At 42.6% G+C, this 24,126-nt stretch overlaps 1 protein-coding gene across 2 annotated transcripts in view; it reads left to right on the top strand.

Moving 5' to 3' along the window:
• Positions 1 to 24,126, top strand: part of Adgra3 (adhesion G protein-coupled receptor A3) — a 101,785-nt gene that overhangs the window by 31,726 nt on the left and 45,933 nt on the right. Inside the window, exons 2-8 of one of the 2 annotated variants that reach the window (XM_051165391.1) lie at positions 2,075 to 2,146; positions 9,645 to 9,716; positions 13,064 to 13,135; positions 14,879 to 14,950; positions 16,859 to 17,019; positions 19,216 to 19,429; positions 23,808 to 23,972. In XM_051165391.1, coding sequence (XP_051021348.1) covers positions 2,075 to 2,146; positions 9,645 to 9,716; positions 13,064 to 13,135; positions 14,879 to 14,950; positions 16,859 to 17,019; positions 19,216 to 19,429; positions 23,808 to 23,972 — 828 coding nt within the window. Of the gene's footprint in view, positions 1 to 2,074; positions 2,147 to 9,644; positions 9,717 to 13,063; positions 13,136 to 13,253; positions 13,508 to 14,878; positions 14,951 to 16,858; positions 17,020 to 19,215; positions 19,430 to 23,807; positions 23,973 to 24,126 lie in introns of those variants that run through there. The other variant, XM_051165392.1, reaches the window with a different exon arrangement.

The raw sequence follows: 24,126 nt of genomic DNA, 5'->3' as shown, positions 1-24,126 counted from the left end.
AAGACGCTATTGTGTTTTAGTCAGAATGGTTTTGCACTTTGTGTTCTCCTTCCTGTTGTTTTGGCTTTACTTTTGCTTCAGTGTTACCTTGGAGCAGGACAGAATTCTACTTACTGAGAAACTTTGATTGCAAGGTACACTTTGGCTGCACAGATACTGAACCGAGGGAGGACGGTTCCTTCAGAATCTGGAAAACAAATCCTGTATCTTAATGGCTGCTCCCTGGGTGTGACATGCCTTTTAAAATTTCCTGTTAGTGTTTATGAGGCGGTTCTTATTCTTCGCATCTTATGAGTAAGGGAAGTCTTGCAGGAGCCGGTCTGACATGGAGATCAGAGTAACTTAAAAGTGGCTGAGCTGGGGCCTGAGGGGGCCAGGGTTGACTCTTAAGCACATCATAGTAGCTACTCTGCTAGATTTAGCAAGAGGGGGCGTCTCCGTTCTCTCTCCCTACCCCCTTCTCTCCCTTTCTTCTTTCCTTTCTTTTACAAATCTGACTTATACCAAATGACTGCAAGATGGCAGCTGGCTTTTTTTTTTTTTTTTTTACTTGTTTTATTAAGAAGGTGTGCACCTACAATCTTGCCTTGCAGCATTGCCCTGTTAGTCTTTGTGTCTCCATGTAACGACCTTTTAGCCTGTTGCAAAGGCTGCTCCCGAGAGGCAACATCAGGTGTGATGCAGTTTTCTGTCCTAAATGGCAGTTGCGTGGCTCTTGACTAACTTGGTTGCATGTTGAAGAGTGAGGGTGGAGCAGACATCCTTTGGGTTCCAAATCTGGCTGACGGAGCTGATCTCTGGCTCCACAGTTTGTAGGGCCTGGGCTTGGTTCCCAGCACCAGCGTGGCTTACATGTGCCTGTGAACTCCATGATAGCTGAGTCCCTCTCCTGGCCTCTGAGGGCCCCTGCACATATATGGTGCATACACATAGACATGTAATCACAAGAAAAAATAAAGTCTTCAAAATCTGGCTGCCGTTTGCTCATGGTACCTGGCTTTTCGCTTAGTTCTTGCCTCAGGTTTCTGATTTTCCCTCCCCTTCATGTTCCCTCCCCTTCATGTTCCCACGCTCAAGAGTCAGGTCCTTTAGCATTTTCTCCTCGTTTCTGGAAACTGTTGACATTCAGGTGTTTAACACCATGGAAAATTTTAGTCCGTAGCAAGGAAGGAGCATAAAACACATGCAGTCTTTGTGTGTGTGTAGGGTGGAGTTCTGTCTGGGGGCACCATACCACCTGTGGCTCTTGGAAAGCAGGTGTTTGGTTTGTTATTTAGTGAACATTCTCCTCATGTGAGGTAGACCATGATCACGGTGCCTGTCGGTGAGTGCTAGGGCCAAGCAGGCATGCACACACACAGAGAGTATATATTTGCATATTGTTAAACTTCAGGTAAGGTCCAGCATTGTCAACTGTGCCTGTCGGTGAGTGCTAAGGCAGAGCAAGCATCTACATACACACACACACACACACACACACAGAGTACATTTGCATATTGTTAAACTTAGGTAAGGTCCAGCATTATCAACGTGGTATCTATAATGTGTTTCTTCATTGGGTCATTAGGTTTTTGATTCAGATGTCATGTCTTCTATTAAGTTTCTAGTTGTAACGTGGGTATTTAAATGTCTAAGTTGGCTGAGTGAATTCACATGGTGACCAATTTTACCCTATATTGAACCTATCAATAGCTCGGGTCTGTTTGTTTTTGTTTTCATTGTTCTTTTGAGGTAGGGTTTCTCTTGTAGCCTTGGCTGTCCTAGACTTGTTTTGTAGGTCACACTGGCCTTGAACTCAAAGTCATCCCCTTGCCTCTGCCTCCCTGAGTGCTGAGATTAAAAGTGTGTGCCACCACACCCAGATTTTTCTCATTTGTTTTTTACATTTTCATTTAAATATGACAAGAATGATTTAAGATAGGACAAGATGTGGTTGCTTTTTTGGGAAAGAAACTACACTATTCTAAACTGCCTAAAAATCCTGGTTTATGATTTCTGAGAATCCCACTTACTTTGATACTGATGGTGTATGCTAGACAAGTTATATATAATTTTTTTTTCTTGTTGTTTTTAGGATTCTGAGCAACAACAAGATATCTGAGCTAAAGAATGGTTCATTTTCTGGGCTAAGTCTCCTCGAAAGATTGTGAGTATTCTCTCATTTTTTCCTTATTTTATATAATGAAAGTAAACCTGACAGTGGACCTCCCAACAATTAAAAAAAAGACTTCCCCCAAAACTTTGTATTATGCAAAAGTTCAGGAAGTGCCCTTTGAAAGAGAAGCTGATATGTAATCAGAGGTCAGACTGCTTTCTGGGAAGAGCCAGGTAGTCATCCCAGCTCAACCTTGTGGGCTTCATGTGTGGTCACATGACTGCACTCTGTGTGGAGCGCTCAGGAATCTAGACAGTAAGGAGCCAGTGCGTACTGATGATGTGCACATCATGGCGGCCCAGTGGTAATGAAGGAATTCGTGCTCATCACCTACAAAAAAGCTCTTTACTAAACAAGCCATGGACCACAGTCTGCTGACCACTCCCTGGCTTAGCATACATGATGGTTTGAAGATGTGTATTCTAAAATGATATGTTTTATAAGTAAAACAGAATGTAACTATATGGGAGGGGGGAACTGCTTAGGTACACTGGTGTTTTCTTGGAGTATAGTAATATGTTTTACTTGGAGTTTTCTCATGAGCTGATGTATTACAGGCATTCATTTTAGGTGGATATTAGGGAATGGATATGCTGTTCACTTGTGTTCTGAATGCTGTGTCAATGTTCCTGTTTAAAATTGACCTGGTATATGTACATCTACAGTAAAACTTCAAAGTCTTACGGGATCCACATCATATAGGCACATTTCTGTGAAGTACAGTCTAACCTGAGTTTTCTTCGTTCTCTTTTCTCCTCTTGACGTCTGACCTTCTCTGCGCAGCTCTCCCTTCAGCATCCATCCAGGGGCTTCTGCGATCACACTCCGCCAGCACTTGATAGCCTAGGGTTCTGGAGAGTTGCTTAAGCATATACCGCCTGGAGTTCTGTGTCTTTGTATATTTAACTGCATGTCTTTAAGTTAGGTTATATGTATATATATACTTTTGATATCCATATACTATATAACGGTGCATTTATATAAGTGAATGCATACTTTCTGCATACATGTACAAAGCATGTGAATATTCAGGAACACACTACACAGAAACATATAATGCATAAAGGCCTTCCTGGCACTTCAGGACTTCGTATGTACAGTTTTTTTTTCTTTCTGTTTCTAATGACATATTCCTGCCGTGGTCCTCACAGTCTGAGTCTAGAGGATGCTGCTTACAGCCTGTCTGTGCTGAAACTACTGTTTCAGGAATGGGTATTTGGATCAGTTTGGTTGAGTGGAGATGTGCCTGCCACTTAAGCGAAGGAATTTCCTCACTGTCAGGAGGAACGAAGTAACCTGTCCTGCTGAGTGGGACCAGGTCACCAGAGAATGGGATCAGGAGCGACTCTAAGCTGTAGAGAGACACTGTTAAACCCACGCAGCACTGGACATTAGGACGGAGAAGGCAACATCTTCCCATCAGGCATATTCTTCTTTTCTGAACAGTGTTGTTGGCCAGCACCCTGGCTTGCAGCACCGTGCTGGGCATCTAGTATATGCTGAGCTGGTAACTGAAGTGATGCATGCAGTCAGAGGAAAGGATGCAGGCACTGTGGTTTATCAGTGGTACCTGTTGTATAGAGACGCTTGGCTTCATGTGGTTGCTTATGCCCCCCATAAACAATGTGGCCAGAGTGGCTGATACTCTGTGCTGCGCTGTGAGTTATCCTTTCATCCATGTAGTTTTTAACTTGCTTTTCCTTTGATCATATTTCATGCCTTTTGTTGATAGTAAATCCCTATACATAGTTGAAATAAATTAAGTTGCCACTGTGGGCGATGTTAAGATACACTAAATGTTTTTGGCCTTTTATACCTGAATTCCAAAATGACACCAGGATTTTGTGAGAAAAAAAAAAAAAAGGCTTATTCACAAGATCGACTCTTGGGTTTCCTGCTGACCAGTGTGCCTCTTGTCCAGTTGTTAAATCAGCCTTCTGTGCTGTGCTGGGTCCACTCGGGTAACTAACTCGGCATCTCTTTTCAGCTGATGACAGAGTCTCTTTGGCTCCTAACAGATGAAGACCTTTGGAGAAAGAGTTCTTAGTTTCTAAGGAGAGATACAAGAGCACAGTATCTTATCCTTTGTTCTTCTCTTGGTTGCGCCCAGGGGGATTTGGGCACCTGGGATACCACATCATGGGCGAGGACTGTGTTGCTTCCATTGCGGAGAATGGTAGCTCTGAGAGGTGTATGGAGCCAGCCACATCTGTTCTGCTTCTCCGTTTCTTTTAATGTGAGATGCTGGTTATTTATTTATTTGCTATTTTATTATTACTACGTTTGTTACTATGTTGGCTGTTATTTGAGACAGGGACTCAGTATGTAGTCCTGGCCTTGAACTTAAAAAGAACCTCTTGCCTCCTGAGTGCTGGGACGACAGGTGAGCGCTGCCACACCCAGCTGAGGTGACAGTTGTGATGCTTGCATTTAAAGACATCTCATTCCTTTCCTAAAGAAGTCAGTGCTTTTCCCAAGCATACTGGTAGCTTTTCTGTTGCCGTGATAAAACACTATGACCAAGGCCACCTACAGAAGAGCTTATTTAGGTGTTTGCTTCCCTATGGATAAGAGTCCATCATGGCTGAGAATCTTGGCAGCAAGAAGCAGGTTTAGCAGCTGAAGGAGGAAACTGAAGCTCCCATCTGCAACCATGAGCATGAGACAGAGAAAACAATCTGGCAGGCGGTGGGGCTTTTGCTCTCAAATCACTCCTTTGGTGTCATGCTTCCTCAGCAAGGCTGTACCGCCTAGACCTTCCCAAATAATACCACCTCCTGGCGAGTGAGTGTTCAGATAACTAGGCCTCAGTCTCACCACCACAGTGACTTCTCTGGTGCTGCCTGGAAGATGATGGAGAGATTTGGTTTTGATTACAGTTCCAGGGGATACAGTTCGCTAAGGCAGGGCAGTCATGGAAGCCTGGGCAGGCTGGGAGTCTGGAGCAGCTGCTGGGATCTCTGTGAGCCCATCCCTGGTCGGTCACATGGTGATGATGACAGGAAAGTGGAGTGTTCCCACCTGAAGTAGGCTGGCTATAACTTTAAAAGGCCAGCCCTAAATACCACATCTTTCCCAGGCATGCCCCCCACCCTAGGGGTTCTATAACCTCCTAGAACAGTGCCACTAGCTGGAAACCAAGTGTCCGATGTGAGGACATTCCACATTAAGACCAGGCTCTGAAAACAGGCCTTCAGTTTTGTATTAACAGGTCCGTGCTTCTTCTCAGGTAGATTTTATGACATAATGCATTCTGATTTAGCACTACATCCTAAAGTTGGATGGCTGTGTACTAGACATGCTTTGCATTGTTGGGGAGAGAAATATTAAATGAGGGAGTCTGACTATAAATATCCTATGGCAGTATCTGATTAATATGGCTATTATTAAATATTATATAATATGTCAAGAATTCTTTATTAAAGAAAACATGTATCTTTAAATCAGATTACAGTGCTCAGTTATTCATGGGAGGTATTTTGTAGAAACACACACAGTTTATCACTGACCACAGATTTATGAACTGCTGTAGTGAAATCAGTTTCTCTTGTTGAAGCTGTTTAAAATCTGAGAGAGGAAGCTTATGCTTAAAAAAAAAATAGGGCTGACATTGTATATTTATATTTGCAGAGTTTTTTGCTTTGTTTTTTAGTTTATTCAAAATAAATGAAAAACAGCAATTGTTTACTCTCAAACTTTTTGAGGCAGACATTGGTGGTCATTTAGAGAGTCAGGTGATAGGATCTAGAAAGTTAAGGCTGCTGACTTAGGTACCTCCTGTTAGAAAAGTTAGGACAAAAATCATATAATTCTGAAAGCTTGCATATACTGAAAAATCAGGAGGACCATGTTATCTCCCATCAACAGTTTACTTTACTCACCTTCTAATAACGATTAACAGTTGAGTACCTGTCCATGGTGGAATATGCCCGTGCCTCATGTACACATTGGAAATGCCACTTGGTTGTCAGTGACAGACGTCATGACACTGTTGTCCCTGAGAAGTGTTAATAGCATTATGTGAGATGCCATGTTCTTTAAACTGTCTGGCTTGCTGAAGGACTGGGTGCTTTTGTGGTTTCCCACAGTTGACTGATATTGCTACAGTGAAAGGTGATTAATGCAGCGTTGTCTCTCAGCTTTGGTTCATTGTCCCACCCACGTGTCTACATGTGCACCTACCCTCTGTAGATGGAGTATGTCATTTCCCTACAGCACAGTAGACCATGCTCTTAGGGACTTGATTTTGAGGATAGAAACCAGTGACTTTCTGCCACTGATGACATGCCAAGCATGAAAATGGTCCTTTCTAGACACATCACAAGATATGACCGCAGTAAATGAAGATGGGGGAAGACTTGAATGTGGGAAAGTGAAGGAAGTCGTCATGGGAAAGGTCAACAAGGCCAGGGTCTCAGGAGTCCTTGCGGTTTCTTTTAAGACTTTACCTTTCTCTCTCTCTCTCTCTCTCTCTCTCTCTCTCTCTCTCTCTCCTCCTCTCGCCTCTCTCTCTCTCCTCTCTCTCTCTCTCTCCCCCTCCCTCCCTCCCTCCCTCCCTCCCTCTCTCTCTTCCTCTTTCTTTGACTGTTGGGAACTTTTTACAGAGCCATGATCAAGATTCTGCTCAGGAAGATCACTTATAGTGGGGAATAGCTGAAGAGATAGGGTACACGTGCAAACTGTGTTAAAGTCTGCTCTGAAATAATGCCGTGGGCCTTGAACAAGACCTGGGTGACCCGAGACACCATTATCATATACAATAATTTATTTTTCAACTTCATTTTCAAACATCCAGTCAGGTTGAAAGAATATTACCTCCAGCACCTTGATTTAATGATGACCAACTTCATGGCATGTTCGGTTAGCAATTTTTCAATTGCTCTAGGTGGAAATTTATTTAGTTCTTTTAATAAATTCCTACTGCACGAAACATGTGCTTAAGTGCTGACATCAAGAACTGGACCACATTTTCTTCGTCTTTGTGCATGAGGGCTTATGAAGAGGAAAGACTGACTTCCCTCCTTTTCAGTCCAAATGAAAATTGGGTGGGTATACAGAAGCAGCCCACATCATGGCACATGGGAAGCAGAGGAGGAGGAGGAAGGGCTGGTGTTGAGCTATTCACAGTCAAAGACCTTTTCCTAGTGAGCTACTTCCACCAGTGAGGCTTCACTTCCCAGAGTTTTTACCACCCCCAAAAGTAGCACTACCTACTAGACACAAAGAGTTTGATACATGAGCCTGTTGGGCCCAGGCAGGGGGGAGAAGGGGAGGGACATGTCATTTTCAAATCATAACACTCAAGGAAGTGTGCCAAAACTCAGAGGAGGCCACGGCGCGGACAGGATTCATGACAGGGAAGCTGGAGTGGTCTGTGGTGTTTGTGGTTCCTCTTATTAGCTGCATGGGCAGAGTGGGAGGAAGTCACCCTGATAGGGACACATCAGGAATGTTGGCTCACGGTAAGTGAATGACTGCTGCCACAGGTGAATGGAGACCTGCCTCACCAGAATGTGAGTTTGCAGTTTTCCAGGAAACCTTTCCAGAAAGCCACCCCTGTAGTGGTGTGGCTTTGCTGAGCTGGTGTTAGAATAAGCTTTTAGAGGGAAAAATAGGAAGATTGAAAAGCATGCATGAGTTAAACTGCACCGCTGTTAGGTTTCATTAGTTGGGATGGCAATCTCGTCTCAGATGGGATGGGAGATAACCCAAGACTCTGCTCAGCTCCTTGAGACTCGTTCTTTGGAGTCTCTTTTGAAGGAAAATAGACAGGGATTGCTGTGATTTCTGAGCTGCAGTGGGCTTCAGAAGGCTGCCGGGAGACTGTGTCTAAGCCTTAAAGATAGAGTTCATGAGAATGGGGTTGATTGTCCTTGGTAGAGCCACAGTTCTCAGGTACCCGTGATGCAGGCCACCTCCATGTTGTAGGAACAGGTATTGTCAAAGGCCAGGATCTGCTTCCAGGATAGCCTTTCAAATCCCAGCTGGACTGGAAGGGGCTCTGGAATGCTGGGTTACCTGACGTTCCGGCTTGGTGAGCATTCTCCTGCCTGGCTATGTTGTTTGGCCTTTGGTACATAATAATGCCAAGCCATGTGTGAAGAGGAGAAATGGCACAGGAGACCAAAGAGTGACTGTGTAGGGACAAGATCGCCACCATTAGAGACAGACTTGGAGAGGAGAAGCTTAAAGGTTTCAGTTTGTTTGTTGGCATCTGTCCAGCGAGCAGAGGGCATTGGCTCAGTGGACAAGGCTTAGAGGACACTGGCTCAGTGGACAGGGCTTTGAGGTTGGTCCTGACACACATGCTTGCTTAGGGCACCTGGCTGGGCCACCTCCTGGAAGGAATGTGCTACTAGGAGATTGATGGATGAGCTGGTCTTTCTGCAGAAGTCTAGCTCACACTTGAATGGGCTGTCTTCAGAAGCCTGACCCTCTCGTGGGTAGCGGGAAATGATTGTGACCCTCACCGCTGTCCTGCTGTGCTTGAACACTGGGTCGGAAATGTCTGAGTGCTTGAGAAGGAGAATAACCTAACAGGAGATACAGGTCTCCTGTGCTTTTGCTCTGGGCTATGTGTTGTGATTTATGGTGTGTTTATTTATAACCTCACTTTATGGAGAACATCACTATAGAATCCTGGGAGGGAAAAATATTAAACAAAAAACAAATCACATGAATTTCAGAGTATATATTTTGAAGATACTTTTTTTTGGAAGAATTCAATGTAATATTTGTTTATGGTAAGCACAACCACTAGTATTCTTAGGAACCAAAGTATAAGATGATAAGGAAGAAATTAATAGACATAATGGGTGTGTGTTCCTGGAAAGTTGGATAGTGCTAGCTTTGCCAGAGTGAGGACCAGAGTGTGCATCACCTAGAACACAGTCCATATAAATGCCTGGTAGACATGGCAACCTGCCTGTCATTCCAGTCTGAGGAGGCTGAGACGGGAGATCCCCAGAGTAAGCTGACTAGCAAGACCATCAACAAGCTCCAGGTTTGATTAAGAGAGCCTTCCTTAATGAGAAAGGGGGAAGTGTTATTGAGGATGCTTCCTGACACCAACCTTAAGCTCACACATGCATGCACACATGCACTTGCCCAGGCAGCAACACGCACACGTACCCCCTGTATACAAACATGCTCACAAACAATGCATACCACAAATACATAAAAATGGCAAAAAGGAGAGAATAAAAGAAATAATAGAGCTGTTTGGAACTGGTTGAACTTTGAATATTATTTGGATCTTGTATCATTCATGATACCTGCTTTTGTATATGAAGCAAACAGTTTTGAGGTCAGGTGTCTGAAATTTGAATTCACACTTTGACATTCATTGCTGGGGAGCTCTTGTCCTAGCCTGCTTTGGTGTGGTTTTTCTCTCATACTGGTGGTTCTGCCTGTGGTAGGTAAGTGTAGTATGCTGAAGTATTTGATGAAGCAGTAACCATTTAACTAACTCTTACTTTACCTTTCACAGGGACCTCCGGAACAACCTTATCAGCAGGATAGCCCCAGGTGCCTTTTGGGGACTGTCTTCACTGAAGAGACTGTGAGTTTTGAATTGCTTGCTTGTGAATCTGAACCATTCCTTTTGTAGCTACCAGTAAATTCCAACATGATAAAAGAGGCCCATTTGGCCAGGTCCCTGACAAAACAGACAGGAGTCAAGTGCTCCATCAGTATGCTTGGGGTGCCTCTCTTACACTAACAAACTTCATTATCATGTCAGCCATAACTACTGTGGAGATAATCCACAAGCCAGGACGCCAGTCAAACTGTACTTCTTTTGAATTACAGGAATTCGTGCTTTCTATTAATGATGTAACGGCCTGCCATTTCCTTGTGTGTTTTTACTTCAAAGCCTAAAGAATTGGCTTTATTACAGCGAACGCTAATCTCCCGCCACAGTTTCTCACATTTGAAATGTGACTGAACTGAAACCCCATAGACAGCCCCACACACTGGCCTTTGTAAAGGCGTTTGCTGAGTGCTTGCTCCTTATTCCCCCCTGCTTCTCCAGACTCAGTGCTCTGTGCGCGAGAGTGTAAAGGGGGCGGACAGGCCTCCCAATTTCTTGGTCTGGACTTACATGGAAAAAGACAGACTGCCGAGAGAATATTAAATCTCTTCCTACGCATGTCCTATCCAGTGGGCAAAGAGTGAGGAGTGAATGGCTGTCAGACAGTGACTTGGGACGCTGGCTTACTGAGCCTCTTCAGGAGGGAGTGACAATATTTGGAGAGAAGCAGCAGGAAGCAGGGGCACTGAGTCTTCACACAGTGAGGGAAATGAAGAATTAATGATAAAGCCCCGCCCTGCCAGAAACTCAGGAGCTGGGGCCAAGGTTGTTTTAATGATCCCTCGCAGTAAGTGATGCTTACGTTCCGTGCTTTGCTCTCCAACTTCTTCCTCCTACTATCATCACAAGGTATCTGTCCCCTCTGTGGGCCGCCACTGTCTTCACAGCTGCTTGGGTAGGCGAGACATTAATAACACCTCCACGCTGAGAGCATCTTAACTGTCGGGCAAGGACAGTTTCCTGACAGTGTTTTGAAGGCGCCTCCAAAAACTTTAGGTTTTTTGGATTTAGTTCCTTATCCTAAATAATGTCTCAAGTACCGTAGTCTAAAAGTTTAATAATCCTGTTCAGTAGTGTTTAACTTAATTACTGGTAATTGGGCTAGGCTGTGCCTTAGCCTGTTTGCATTGCATTGCGCTGCACAGTAAGTGCTCTTCTGATGCTCCCGCCCTGGAAGGTAATTGCCATTTACAGTGTTCTTCCTGCCAGAAAATACATTCTTAATTCCAAACAGCTGACTTGTAATTGAGCTTATGGCGTACAGCTTGCAAGCTGAAGGGTTCCTACGTGGAGACTCAGTGGGATGGAAAGATAGCCGCTTAGTTAGTAGTTAATGCTTGCTCGTTTTTATAGACCCAGACTCGATTTCCTGCAAGGCTTTAAGTCATTCATCTCAAAGGCCACACAAAGTGTTTTGTCAGTGTCCACGGTTTTGTCTTAAGTTATAGATAATTGGAGTCGGGAAGATTAAGTAGCTTTTGAAAGATAAACTACTAGGAGTAGTTGAAACTCAAACCCACGCACTTTCTTTTTTGCTTTATCAACGAGTTTAAGCTGATTCTCAATCCAAATGAAAACTCATTATCAATACCTAAGTCCCATTTCAGTAGGTATAGCTATAATGAAGTTCTTTCCCAAAGAGTCAGTGGTAATTACATCAGCGAAAGCTCAGAAGTGAGGTAGGATAATGAATAGGACCAAGGCACACTTGTTCAAGCAACAGCCCACAAGATGATACCTCATTTTCTTAAACAGTAAAACCTAGAAATAAAAGGAAAATCGACTTTAAAAAAAATCCCACACGATTAAATGCTTGGCTTTAATATTCTAAGGAGCTTGAGTAATACAAGCGCAAGAGCAAGCTTTGTGTGGCTTAAGGTTACTTTAGCCGTAACAGAGGGAAACCAGAGCTAAAGCATCCTGTTCTGCCCAGATAACTCAGGGTGGCTTTTGAAATACCTAAGGGGAAAAACTCACTGAGGAGGTACCCAGGTCAAAGGCTCTCTTCTTAGAACTTACAGTCTGCATGTGTGTTTTCTGCTGGGACCAGGCACACAGTTTGGGATTCAGCAGCTTCTGTTTGGAAATGGGCACTGTAAGTCCTCTCCTCCCAGTCTACAGTGCACCTCCGAGTGGGACAAAGGTCTGCTTCTCTCTGTCAGAAGTAATGTGGAAACTGAAGGAAATGCAGAAGTATTTTTGAGTTTTAGTTTAGAGATGTTTATGCAAAGTGAAATAAATAAATATAAAAAAATTTCTCCACGAATATTCAACATAACAACTGATAAAAAAAGAATGTCTCATGGTAGGGTGTCCTGTCAGTCCCCCTGTCAGTCCCCCTGTCAGTCCCCTGTCTTCCCCCCCCACCCCTCCCAGTTAGTCAATTCCACTGATGAACAAAGATGAAAGACATGCCATTCCAGGTGAAGGTTTGAAGTTGCCCTCCTAAGTAGTTTGGTTAAAAGTAAGCCTAGTGCATCCCTTGTTTCAGGGTTGAAGTAAGGGAGGAAGGAGGCCATAACGTACCAGCTAGAATTCCACCAGTGAGAGGCCTCCACAGGCAAAAGCACCTGTCTCTCAAGCCTTATTGACATTAGTGACTGGAACACAGGGTGGAAGGAGAGAACTGACTCTGAAAAGCTGCTTCCCAGCCTTCACGTGCATGCCGTGACACTTGAGCTCATGTGTATTCCCATCCAATAATAATAATTAATAGTAATAGTTAATACTTATGCATAAATAAAAAGGAGGGCACTTTATAGATCAATGAGAAGAAACTATTTAGGAGGTGGCAGGTGCTCGGAGTTGTTAGACATTAAGGTGGACTGGCAGAATAATTGGGCTGTTACTCAGATGCTGCTAAATGTCCTTTGGCTTGAGAGGAAAGAACAGAATTGTAAAGAAAAAGCTAATTTAGTGTTTCCCTCTCTTTATGATAGTCAGTACACCTGAGTCGCTAAAGGACAGAGTTACAAGAGTCATGTTGCTAATGGGATTTGATGATTGGGCTGAGTTCTCCAGCCCCCCACCTTGACTGACTGCAGGGCGTCTCAGAAGTTCTAGCTCCTAGTAAGATAGAGCGAGTCTTGTTTTACTACTCTGGTTTTTAATCTTGAATAATTTTGTAGAGAAAATGGTTAAAATATAATTAAATAGCATCTTGTCTCTGTGTGCCAGAAGTAAGGTAAAGTAAGAACCATGTCCTGGAGTGCTGTTTGTATATCACTTGAGGGAGGACGCAGAAAAGCAAGGGGCTTAATGTGCTTGACTATTGAGTCTGTCAGACCAAATAAAGAGATTCCACCTCCTTCCGTTAGGGACCTGACAAACAACCGAATAGGATGCCTGAACGCAGACATATTTCGAGGACTCACCAATCTGGTTCGGCTGTAAGTACCTTTTCTGCCCCCATTAAAATGTAAGATATTTGAACCGGTAGGTGCCGAAGAGTTTCTGAATGTCAGCGGCATATTTAATAGTGAAATAGTAACTGTAGGCCTTGCAGAGGCCATGGGGACAGGAAGCCTCCAAGTGGGTCATGAGATGTGGCGTCCTCAGAATAGAACCCCTTCCTACACATGCTTAGGGCCGGGGTGTGTCAGACTGGAGGAGAGCTCATATGTCCAAGGAGGTACTTAGCAAGTACGACCCAAAGGTAAACGTGAAATCCTTTTTTTCATTCATAGTCACCCCATACTCAGAGCCTGGAGAGGATCTGACAACATTTTAAACCCTCTGTTTCATGAAACACAAGTCTCACGGTACACAATTTTCAGTGGTCTAGTCGTGGTATCTCAGAGCATTCTGGATTTCAGTTTTTCCACGCCAGTCCTCTGCTGTCACTGGGAGTCATTGTGAGTGTGTGATAGCAGGAACCCCTTGCTGCAGGTGTGGCAGGAGGAGCTGACACCCCCCCCCCATCCTCTCTCCACAGCTGGCATTCCCTCCCACACTGAAGGGTTCAGCCCATGCCTCAGAGGAGAGCTAGGCCCATTCACAACCCTCAGGCCTCTGTCCTGTGTCTTTCTGTGTTCTGTTCTCCCTCCCCTTCTTGGAGGGTCCTTGGTACGCAGAACAGATCTTGGTGGTGTTTAAATGAGGTCTAGAAACCTCTATACTAATTTAATGTTAGAAACACTCTGATGGTGTGCTATCTATCCTAAACACTTCACCACCATTGTATACTGAGTACCTATTTTCTTTTTTTTTCTTCTTTAATAATGATAAAAGGATATTTAATGTTGTTGATTACAGCACTACAAGTCAATATCATATTGTGCTTTTTATCTGTGTGCTATATCCTTAATGTGTCAAAACTTTAAGTAAGATCTTTTTCTGTGTATGGAAATATATATATATATATGTGTGTGTGTGTGTATATATATATATGCATATATATGTGTATGTATAACAAAGGTTAAACAAACATTTTCTACCCCTACCCCTTTACCTGCCAGAAGTACTCCTCCAGACAAGACACGCCACCTCTTCACTGTAGCTCCTGAGCATGTGATATGGCATGGAAGATGCTTTAGTCCAGTCCTCTTGGTGTATCACCTGGCCCATTTGACACAACAGCACTAACACTGTTTAGTTTAACCATACAACATGCTGAAGGGCTTACGCAGTATTGCGCTTGGATGGGGGTGGGGCAAGAGAGGTTACAGAACTTGTTCGAGGCCAGAGTTGCCTTGTTGGCCCTGAGCCCTCCCAGTTGCAGGGCTTAATATGGCGCACATTTTCACTCCACCTTGCTAGGTGATATTTTTTGTTGTTGTTGTTCTTTTCCTGAAAGATCCCAAGTGAACACGTGAGCAGCTATTCTTAGTGGGTCAATCCATTAGGAATCTTTTAGGTTTTCCCGATACGGCTGAAGACTCTTCCTCGCACTAAGGTGTTTTAAGCCTTTTGCCTAGTGCATTGTGTAAGGTGGAGATTGCTGCTCTCTCGGCTCATGGAGGTATTCGCACAACCCTGTTCATACACCCCCTCTTTAGGAATTCAAGCAGCTTTCGTTAATTCCTTTGTTATATTTTGTTTCGATCTTAAGACATTTGGAATGGTATCAGATAATTAAAGTGATGTGGAGCTAAATATTTTTAAAAAGTGACCCTGTTTCCTATTCCCCCTAGAAACCTTTCAGGGAATCTGTTTACTTCGCTGTCTCAAGGAACGTTTGATTATCTTGGCTCATTGAGGTCTTTGTAAGTAAGAATTCTTCATTTGTATTTAATTTATATTTGAAAATTGGAAGATAAGCACACAGTGGCTATGGAGAGTAAAAGAGTTCATGAGAAATGTGTTGCAAATATGCAAAAATCAGGCTTTTCCGGGAGCCAATGTCTGGCCTGAAGCTCACGAGGGAACTCTGAGACGTTTCGAACTGAGGTGGTCGTCTCCTCAGTATGTGTCCCTCCCGATTGTAGTCAGAGTGAAGTAATCAGTGGCAGTTGTTTCTCATGGCTTCATTTTCAGATCCAGAAATTTTTACTGTTGCCTAATTAAATGCCTAAAGTATAGCCCAATGCTCCTTTTGGGAAATTCATTCTAAAACTACTTTATACTTTAAGGATTTAATTCTGTCCCATAATTTCTGCTCCACATTAAATTCCGAGCTTGTTCCTGGTAGTGCTCACGGTGTTTATTGAGAAGTCCTCAGCGTGAGGTCACATTCTCACAGTTCTCTGTAGTTATATGGGTTACTTTGCTCCTTTAGAGCATAGGTTGCAAAGGAGTCGTCGTGTTTGAAAATTACCGATATTCCCAGATAATCATCACTCTTTTTCAACCTAGAAGCACAGTTAAATTGTCCGTCACATCTTCATTGTGTGTAACTTCCTGGGTTGTGCCATTTTCCAGGGAGCTCTTCTTTACCAGATGCCTCTGTTCAGTGTATGTCGACCGCCCCCGCCCATGCTGGGAATTAGACCTAGGCCCTTGCATGTGCCAGGCGAGTGCTCGGCACCAAGCCCCACCCCCAGGCTTTCCTTGACTTGAAATAAGATGGCAAAGGATAAGCTGACCTTGGAACCACAGTTGGAGGAATCTGAGAAAGGATTTCACCAAGGAAATGGAAGATACTGGCAGTGTTTTTACTTATGAATTAGAAATACATCGAATCATGCTTTTGAAAATATTTAAAACTTTATTATCTTCTTTGCTGTATTTTATCTTTCCTCTCTCCTACTTTTGTTTTTATTTTTGACTAAAACTATGAGATGACCCCATGTGCTAACATATTGAATTAGAAACATGCGTATCTATGTTCTTTGTTGGTTTATTTTGAGGCTTATGTTCCATAGTGTTGAGTTAATACTGATGCGTTTTCCCTTCTGTTAGGTATGCCATGTTGATAGGGGCACTCTCCTCAGTTAGTTTTATCAGGTAGACTTATCATACTGTGCATCCCAGGGACAGTCACTGCTTAGTGAGAGGAGTGTTCACATTAATGGGCTGATAACCCAGTCTTCCTTTTTTGTAAGAATGCAGGCAAAATTAAAGTTTTCTGTTAATTCACAGCCTCTGTTTTTGTTCATATTGACTCTAAAGTATTTTTATTCTTACATTCTGTTTAGAGTCACCCAGTCCCCACCATGGAAGAGTTACAATCTGGCGAAGTGTCCAGAATATAAACACAGAGTAGTCCTATGTTCCTTTATGTTGCTATTTTATTGCCAAAATCAACAGTAGAAGTGGCAGCATTTAGGCCAAGAACATAGCAGTAAAATCTGGGAAGGCTTCAAGATTCCAAATCGTTATCCTGTGCTTCATAGTAAAAGGGAAAGGCTTGCCAGGGTGGCGTACATCTTCCAGGGCCCCAGGGTCTGGAGGTTTGTACAGAAGAGGGATACGAAAGACAACCTCCAAATCGTGTTTCGTTCTGTTACTTTTATGTCAGCTTTGATAAGAAGCAGCCCCAGGATGATGGGAGGCATTGGTGGGATCCAGCACTGTGACAGACAGGGCACCACAAAGGGGCTGTAGCAGACCGGTTCCCCATCCACACCTTGTGCTTTCCAACATAAAGGTCCACTGTTAGATCAGAGAGGACCCAGTACAGAGCACGTGGCTCTGGGGTTCCATTCACTGCTGTCCTAACCTGTGTGTTGCAGAGAATTTCAGACCGAGTACCTTCTGTGTGACTGTAACATACTGTGGATGCACCGCTGGGTAAAGGAGAGGAACATCACTGTGCGGGACACCAGGTGTGTTTATCCTAAGTCCCTGCAGGCCCAGCCAGTCACGGGGGTGAAGCAGGAGCTCTTGACTTGCGGTAAGGGCGAAACGGAACTGACAAGTGTTTCTTGTGGTTTGAGTTGCTACCGTGTTTTCCTTGACAGACTCTGAAGTTCTTTTGACAGAATCTCTGCGCGGCAATTCATCTTGAAGAATTCAGTAATACTCTATGTAAACCATTGGTTAGGCTAGCCAAATTAGAAAACAGTTCTTCCTTTGGCCTCTAGGGTAGCTGCTTGCTGGATCTGAGCAGCTTGCTTCATGAAAAACAGTTCAGAGTCCTGCAGTGTCCCTGTGGTCTTCAGTAGGCAGATGGGGAGCTCACTGAGAATAGAACAGTCTCAAGATGCTCTCACACTGTTTACTGATAGGAATGAACTACATTACTAGCCTTTGGTTGCTGGTTGTAGTCTATGTTTTGCTGTGTTGGGATCAAGCTCAGCCTTCCACAAGCTAGGCAAGTGTCCTGCCACTAAGTCACTCTCCTGGCGGCGCACTATGGACTGTGAACTATAGTTCAGTAGTATGTGTCAGTACATAAAGGACTGGTACAGTTATATCTACGTATTCTCTAGCTTAGAGTTAATTCAACAGAATTGATCACTTTATGTATAAACACTTGCTGAAGTTCGTAATTATAGGCAAATAGTTTAATGACTTTCGGCATTTCCATTCAATAATGTAGCATGCAGATGTTGAAAATCATGACTTTTGGAAGTTTCTGCAGACATGAGAGAAATAGTATGATTGCTGTATACAGAATGTTAAACGTGCACCGAAGTGCACCACAGGGACTGAAAGTGACACATGGTGAACATGAAATGAATGATCTTGTCTTTCTCCCTTTCTCTTTATTATTAATAGTATTGTTGCTTTACAAGCCAGCTATGTTCTCGGAATGAAAATTAAGACTTTGACTAGGAGGAAAAAACTGAAAGAGAACAAACTGCATGCATACTCCCTCCATGTTACTCAGGGACTGAGAGTGTTGGGAGCCTAATGCTTAACTTCTGCGCTTTTTCCTGTATTCTGTTTTGAAAAAATGCCATCATGTTCCTAAAGATAACTTTCTGAAAGTTGACCTAATGCAAGCTTACTTCTCAGTGTAACGTAGAGTCCGCTGGTGCATTGTGTAGCTATGGCTGTAATGTAACAGTTTTCTTCTTGCTGTATTTTTAGCTTCTTAATAATTTCTCACTCCATAAATAGCAGTAACTAATTTTCTTATATATATATATATCTTTGCATATATTTGATTTTGATTTCTATATACTATTGCTGACAACAGAATTGTTGTGTTAGATAAATGAAGTAAATATTTTAAAGTCTTTAATGAACCATTGGTATTGGTATATACTTTTTTTGCATGTATATGTTTTACTTTTCTGACACAGGAAGGAATTATAATCATTTAAACAGTGATTGAAATGAAGGGACTTATTTTTTAAAACAACCTTTTTCTTTAAATGTCTAAAAATTTCTACAATATGCATGCTTTTGTCACTAGAAGAAAGCATTTTAATCCATGGAAATACAATCTTCAAAATGTATCTTAAAAGAATATCCACCAAGCATTTACTCTTCCGTAGCTCCAGTCTCTAGATTTCAGCACTTTATGACGTGGCCTCTGGCTTTGCTTCCGTTTTTGTCTGGTGCGTTGTTAGGGCATCCCTGCAAAGGACAGGCTCTGAATATCAGGAATGAATGCCAGGTGATTTCATTTCCAACTTAGTTAAAAATCTGTGGCCTATTTGTTTTACTGTTTCTGCTAAAACAAAATATGCAAAGCTGAGAAACCCTGGAGATAAAAGAGATATAGTTACTAGTTCACAGATTTGGGTTCTGTCTTAAGCTCATGTTTCTGTGTTATCTTGGCCTATGATGAAGGCCTTGTGGTAATGGCATCGCGTTAGGAGTATGTGTGGAAGTAGAAGATGACATTTCAAGACAGGAAGCCACATGCTAGGAGTGAGGCTGTGGCTGCTGTGCCAACTCACACTCATAGTCTGGAAACACCAAGTTTCCAGGACACGACCCTGAGAGATTGGGAGTACATAGCTACAAGTTGACTCAGCAGCCACATTGACACTAGCATTGGAATGCTGGTTACTGAGGCCTGCCTGCCTGTGCGTTCTATTTTCCTCAGTTTCCACAGAATACCCATCGCTTCTAAGTGTCGTGCATGAAGCGCTTTGGCTTCTGTTCACTCGGTCCTGTGTTTTTCTGTGTCTAGATCCTCCCCTTGAACTGCCATCCTTCTACATGACGCCGTCTCATCGCCAGGTCGTGTTTGAAGGGGACAGCCTTCCCTTCCAGTGCATGGCTTCCTATATAGACCAGGACATGCAAGTGCTGTGGTATCAGGATGGGCGCGTCGTTGAGACCGATGAGTCTCAAGGGATCTTTGTGGAGAAAAACATGATTCACAACTGCTCCTTGATTGCGAGGTACAGTGTCCCTGGGTTTGCTGCCCTGTGGGAGTGGCAGTGCTTAGCTGGAATTTGTTGGTAGTTTCATTTTCCCCATTTAAAAATGCCCTAAAGGGCTAGAGAGATGGCTCTTTGGTTAAGAGCACTGCCTACTCTTCCAGAGGTCCTGAGTTCAATTCCCGGCAACCATATGGTGGCTCGCAACCGTCTATAATGTGATCTGGTGCCCTCTTCTGGCCTACAGGTGTACTTTCAGATAGAGCTCTCATACACATAAAATAAATAAATCTTTTTAAAAAAATGCCCTAAATAAGACGTTCCTGTCTTCTGATTACTATTATCATCCTTTTAAATTACTATCTATCTCCTCATCCAGTTTTGGAAGAAAAAGCTGAATATAAAAGGGGGACACTTAAAGTTGAAATCTTTTTCTTTAAAGTTTTAAGAGGAAAATGTTAACTTTTAGTGCCAAACTTAATTGCTAACCATCTCTACTACTAAACTTTTATTTCTCTTTCAGGAACCACCACACTTTCACTGTTTTGTCTTCTGATTAATGCTATGTTTTTAAGATAGTTTATCACCCCACCTACTTGCTGCTGGTGAACTGTATAACACTACGCTATCAACCCCATGGCTGGTTAGTCTGAAAGAACACTCTAAAGCATAAAAACAGCTTAAACTATGTGTGCTGTCGCTCGGGATATTGGTGTCTATCGAGTCTCCTCTTTGTTCTCTCTCCTCGGTTTGTTCACTGCCCACTCACCTGCCTAGAGCTTGGCTGCAATTTTTGCTAGAGTAAAGTGGCAGCTTCCACATTGCCAAGGCGGGATGCTGTGAGAGACTTGCTGAGAACGTCAGGACTTTTCGAGCTGAAACCAACTCTAGGAACTTTAGGGTTGAATTCTCTATTTTATGGTTTCTTTCTTAAAAATCCTAAAGTCTTTGCTAGAAGCGTACTTTCCTTGTGTGTCTTCTGATGTTTAGGATAGATGCATTGAAACCCTTGGTCTAAGTCCAGCGTCTGAGACATCTTGGGATCTTCACACCTGACTACTTTAGAATATGATTTTTAAAAATTTTGGATTAAATCCCTGACTTTGTTATAAATGTACAACGAAGCATTCAAACGGTGGGCAAACTCTGGCCCACTGAGTAATGACATTTTTAAGCAGTCACATTTCAAGTGGTTATATAAGCATTCACGCAATAGCTTTCATGTTTGTGTTGCTGCTTAGCTTGCAGAATCTAAAATATTTACAGTCTTGCCATGGAAAATATTTTATGACTCCATTCTTCTGGGTTCTCCTGTGTTCCTCTTAGGAGAACTAAGTTTTCTTTGACAGAGCAGTTAGCTCAGCTAACCTCCCACTCAAAGCTCTGTGTGGTAGGTAGGTGGCAGCTGAAATATGTCTGTATTTAGTGAGGGCGTCACTGGAGTTTAAACACATGACTTCACACATGCTAGGGATACGCTCTGCACTGAGCTACATCCATAGCCCGTGAGTGGATGACCTCTGTTAGATGTCTGAGCTTTTACTTTGCTACCCCCCTGTCTGCTAACTTTTCAGATTGTATATTTCTGGTGTTCCAGAGCCTTGGGTCAAAGCCATTTGAAAGTGTCCAACTTAATTCCCAGTGCCAATCACTTCTTGCTACATCAGGTCCTTTTTTGTTTCTGTCTGTTTTATGTACGCCAGTCTCTACATGCTTACATTTAATTAATGTGCTCAGTGCTGCTGACTGGTCTCTGCAGGGAGGATGGTTTGGTGGGCTTGGTCTCTACAGCCGAGCTCCTTATTACGGTTGATGGTAATTGTAAGAAATGATGTATTCATTGTTACACTATCTTTACAGTGGTGATAATTACACAGGCATATACATATGTCAAAACTCATCAAATTATTCACTCTTAAGGAGTTTATGGTATAAATAGGCAATAATTGACACAATACAGCAACAAACTTTAGAAATAACAGACTCTTCTATATACAAAGAACTTTGGTTAATTAAAGAAATCTAAGTTGTTTGACTAAAGTGGATTTACTTTACAAATTTGTTTCTGAAGTCATGCTTAAAATATACTCAATTTTTTACAGCAGCACAAAAAAAATTAATTCTAGGAAAAAAACAACTTGGCCTAACATTTTTCTTGGTAGAAACACTGGATTGACATGACAGTCTTTTATATGAAGATGGAGAGTCCTTTACCTGAGTTCACCTCAGAATATGTAGAGAAAGGAAGCAAATGGCTGCTGAAGTGGGCAAGGCTGAAGCTTATTGATTGCTGATAGGTCTCCCGATGCCTTCCATCTCCATCTGTAAAAGTCTGTACTTGGAGTTTGCTTAGAAGATGAAACTCGGGCTGCTTCTTTCTTCTTGGGTTTCCTTAAGTCCTGACCTGCCGTCTACAAGATTCCATGGACTTCCATCCCAGTGGATGCTTTTAGACCACAGAAATGTTGGCACAGTGTATGTGGAACCAAGGTTCCCAGAAGGGTGCCATCTATACTGGGGCCCACATAGAATCCCCAGAACCACTGGCATTGGTCAGGCACCACATGGCTGCTGGTGACTAGTACTGTATAGTGTCCCCATCAAAATATGCCACATCTCTTTTGATGGCGCCATACTTGGAGATGTGGGACTTTTGGCAGTTGTGATGGTCCAAATGGGTACTGTATCAAAGTATTATGGAAGAAGAAAGGGTCATTTGTCTGAATTGATTCTGAGCTATGATTACTATCAGGCAGGCAAGTCACATCCCATGTGGAATCATTGTGTTTATTTAAATGTAAGGTTAACATTTTATTGTTTTGTAATTTTTAATTCTATTTTTTAACTGTATCTTTCCAATGGCTAGGCTAGTGATTTATTAGAATATAGACACAGGTTATTTTTGCTTTTATTTTTTGAGCTTAGGCTGGCCTTGTTCTTCCTGCCTCAGCCTCCTCCATGCTGGGATTATAGGTGTGTCACACCACTATGGTTGGCTAGATTCTCTGTTTTGACCTCTATCTTACTAGCTGGAATTAGCATAGACATTTTTCTTTTTGAGGATTAGGCAGATAGTGAAGGAGTTACATAGTAAAGGCTCTTGAGCTGAGCTTGCAACCTAGACTATGTGACGTTTTCATCACCACAATTTCTGGGTATTTTGTCCTAGCTCAGTATAGCCATGCAAGAGAAAATCTTTAGATTTTAATGGTTATTGAATAAAGAATCTTGCTTTTTATGTCATTCATCATTAAAATATTTATTACAGCTGTTGGCTTCTTTCTTAACTTAGGAAAGCTAATATTCATTTTCTTTGATGATTCAAACTGTGACAGTGCCTCAGAGTCTTTATTAGGATGCTAGCCCTTGGTGATTTAGGAGAGCAGACAACTGTGTATTCACTTGGAGACATAATTTGATAAGTTAATTAAGATGATACATGCCTTATGTCTAATTATTTCTTATCATTTGTGTCTACATAACAATAGAGCATGGTGGATCATATAGAGGAATAGAGGTTAATTGAAGGTTTTGACACTTGCTCTTTAATTAATAGATTTTATATTAAGACTTATGGTTTCATTTTGAGAATGAGATTTATTGACCGTTAAGTAGAGATACAGGTCTAAGGGGAAACATAGTTTCACATAGAAACTTCTTTAGGCATCATTAACTGGCCGTTTACTAATCTTTTTCGAGATTTACTTTTATTTAGTGTGTGCATGTATATTTGTGCATGCATGCCACATTGTGCTGTAAAGGTCGGAGGGCTTTGCAGCAATTGGTTCTCTCTCGCCACATGTGGCTTCTGGAAATCAAACTAAAGTCATCCAGCATGGCGGCTAGCGTCTTTACCCTCTGACTCCCCACCCAGCACCCAGCATGGTGGCAAGCACCTTTACCCACTGACTCCCCACCACTGTTGTTAGTATAACTTTTCCTCACACATATCTCCCTTTAAGGAATTTATTTATTTTTACCTATGTGAGTGCTTTGCTTACACGTGTGTATGCACCTCATGTGCATGTAGTACTCTTGGCGGCCAGAAGAGGTTACTAGATCTCCTGAAACCAGGAGGTACAGATGGTTCGCGAGCTCCTACGGGGGCAGCTAAGAGCAAGTGCTCTTCACACACTGAGCCATTTCTCCAGCCTCGTCTCCTTAAATGTATTTAGTTACTTCATAATTGCCCTTTCTTCATGAATATTTTGTTTAGAATCTTTGAAAAGGTTTTGCTTGCAAAATTGTTTCCCACCTCTGAGTTGGCTGATCTGTGTTTTACAGTGCTTCAGAAATTCCTGTGTGCTATTTATTCTATTGTGTATCTTCTGGCTCCTAATCATGTTTCTCTCTTTGTAAATTAATTTTTCTTTCTTTTTTTTTTTTTTTTTTTTTTCAGCGCCCTAACCATTTCCAATATTCAGGCTGGATCTACTGGGAATTGGGGCTGTCATGTTCAGACCAAACGTGGGAATAATACAAGAACTGTTGATATTGTGGTATTAGAAAGCTCTGCCCAGTACTGTCCACCAGAGAGGGTTGTGAATAACAAAGGTGATTTCAGGTCAGTGACATGAAAAGGACTGGAAAAGGCTCTCATCCTCAGGAACAAAACGTGAGGTGTGTGTGTGTGTTTGTGTGTGTGTGTGTGTGTAGCTATGGCTGTCCTAGAACATACTGAACTCACTACATAGACCAGGCTGGCCTTGAACTTACAA

Source organism: Acomys russatus, chromosome 22, assembly GCF_903995435.1.
Source record: "Acomys russatus chromosome 22, mAcoRus1.1, whole genome shotgun sequence".
NCBI classification, from domain to species: Eukaryota; Metazoa; Chordata; class Mammalia; order Rodentia; family Muridae; genus Acomys; species Acomys russatus.
Note: the sequence above shows the minus strand (reverse complement) of the source record. Positions and strands in the feature narration are given on the sequence as shown.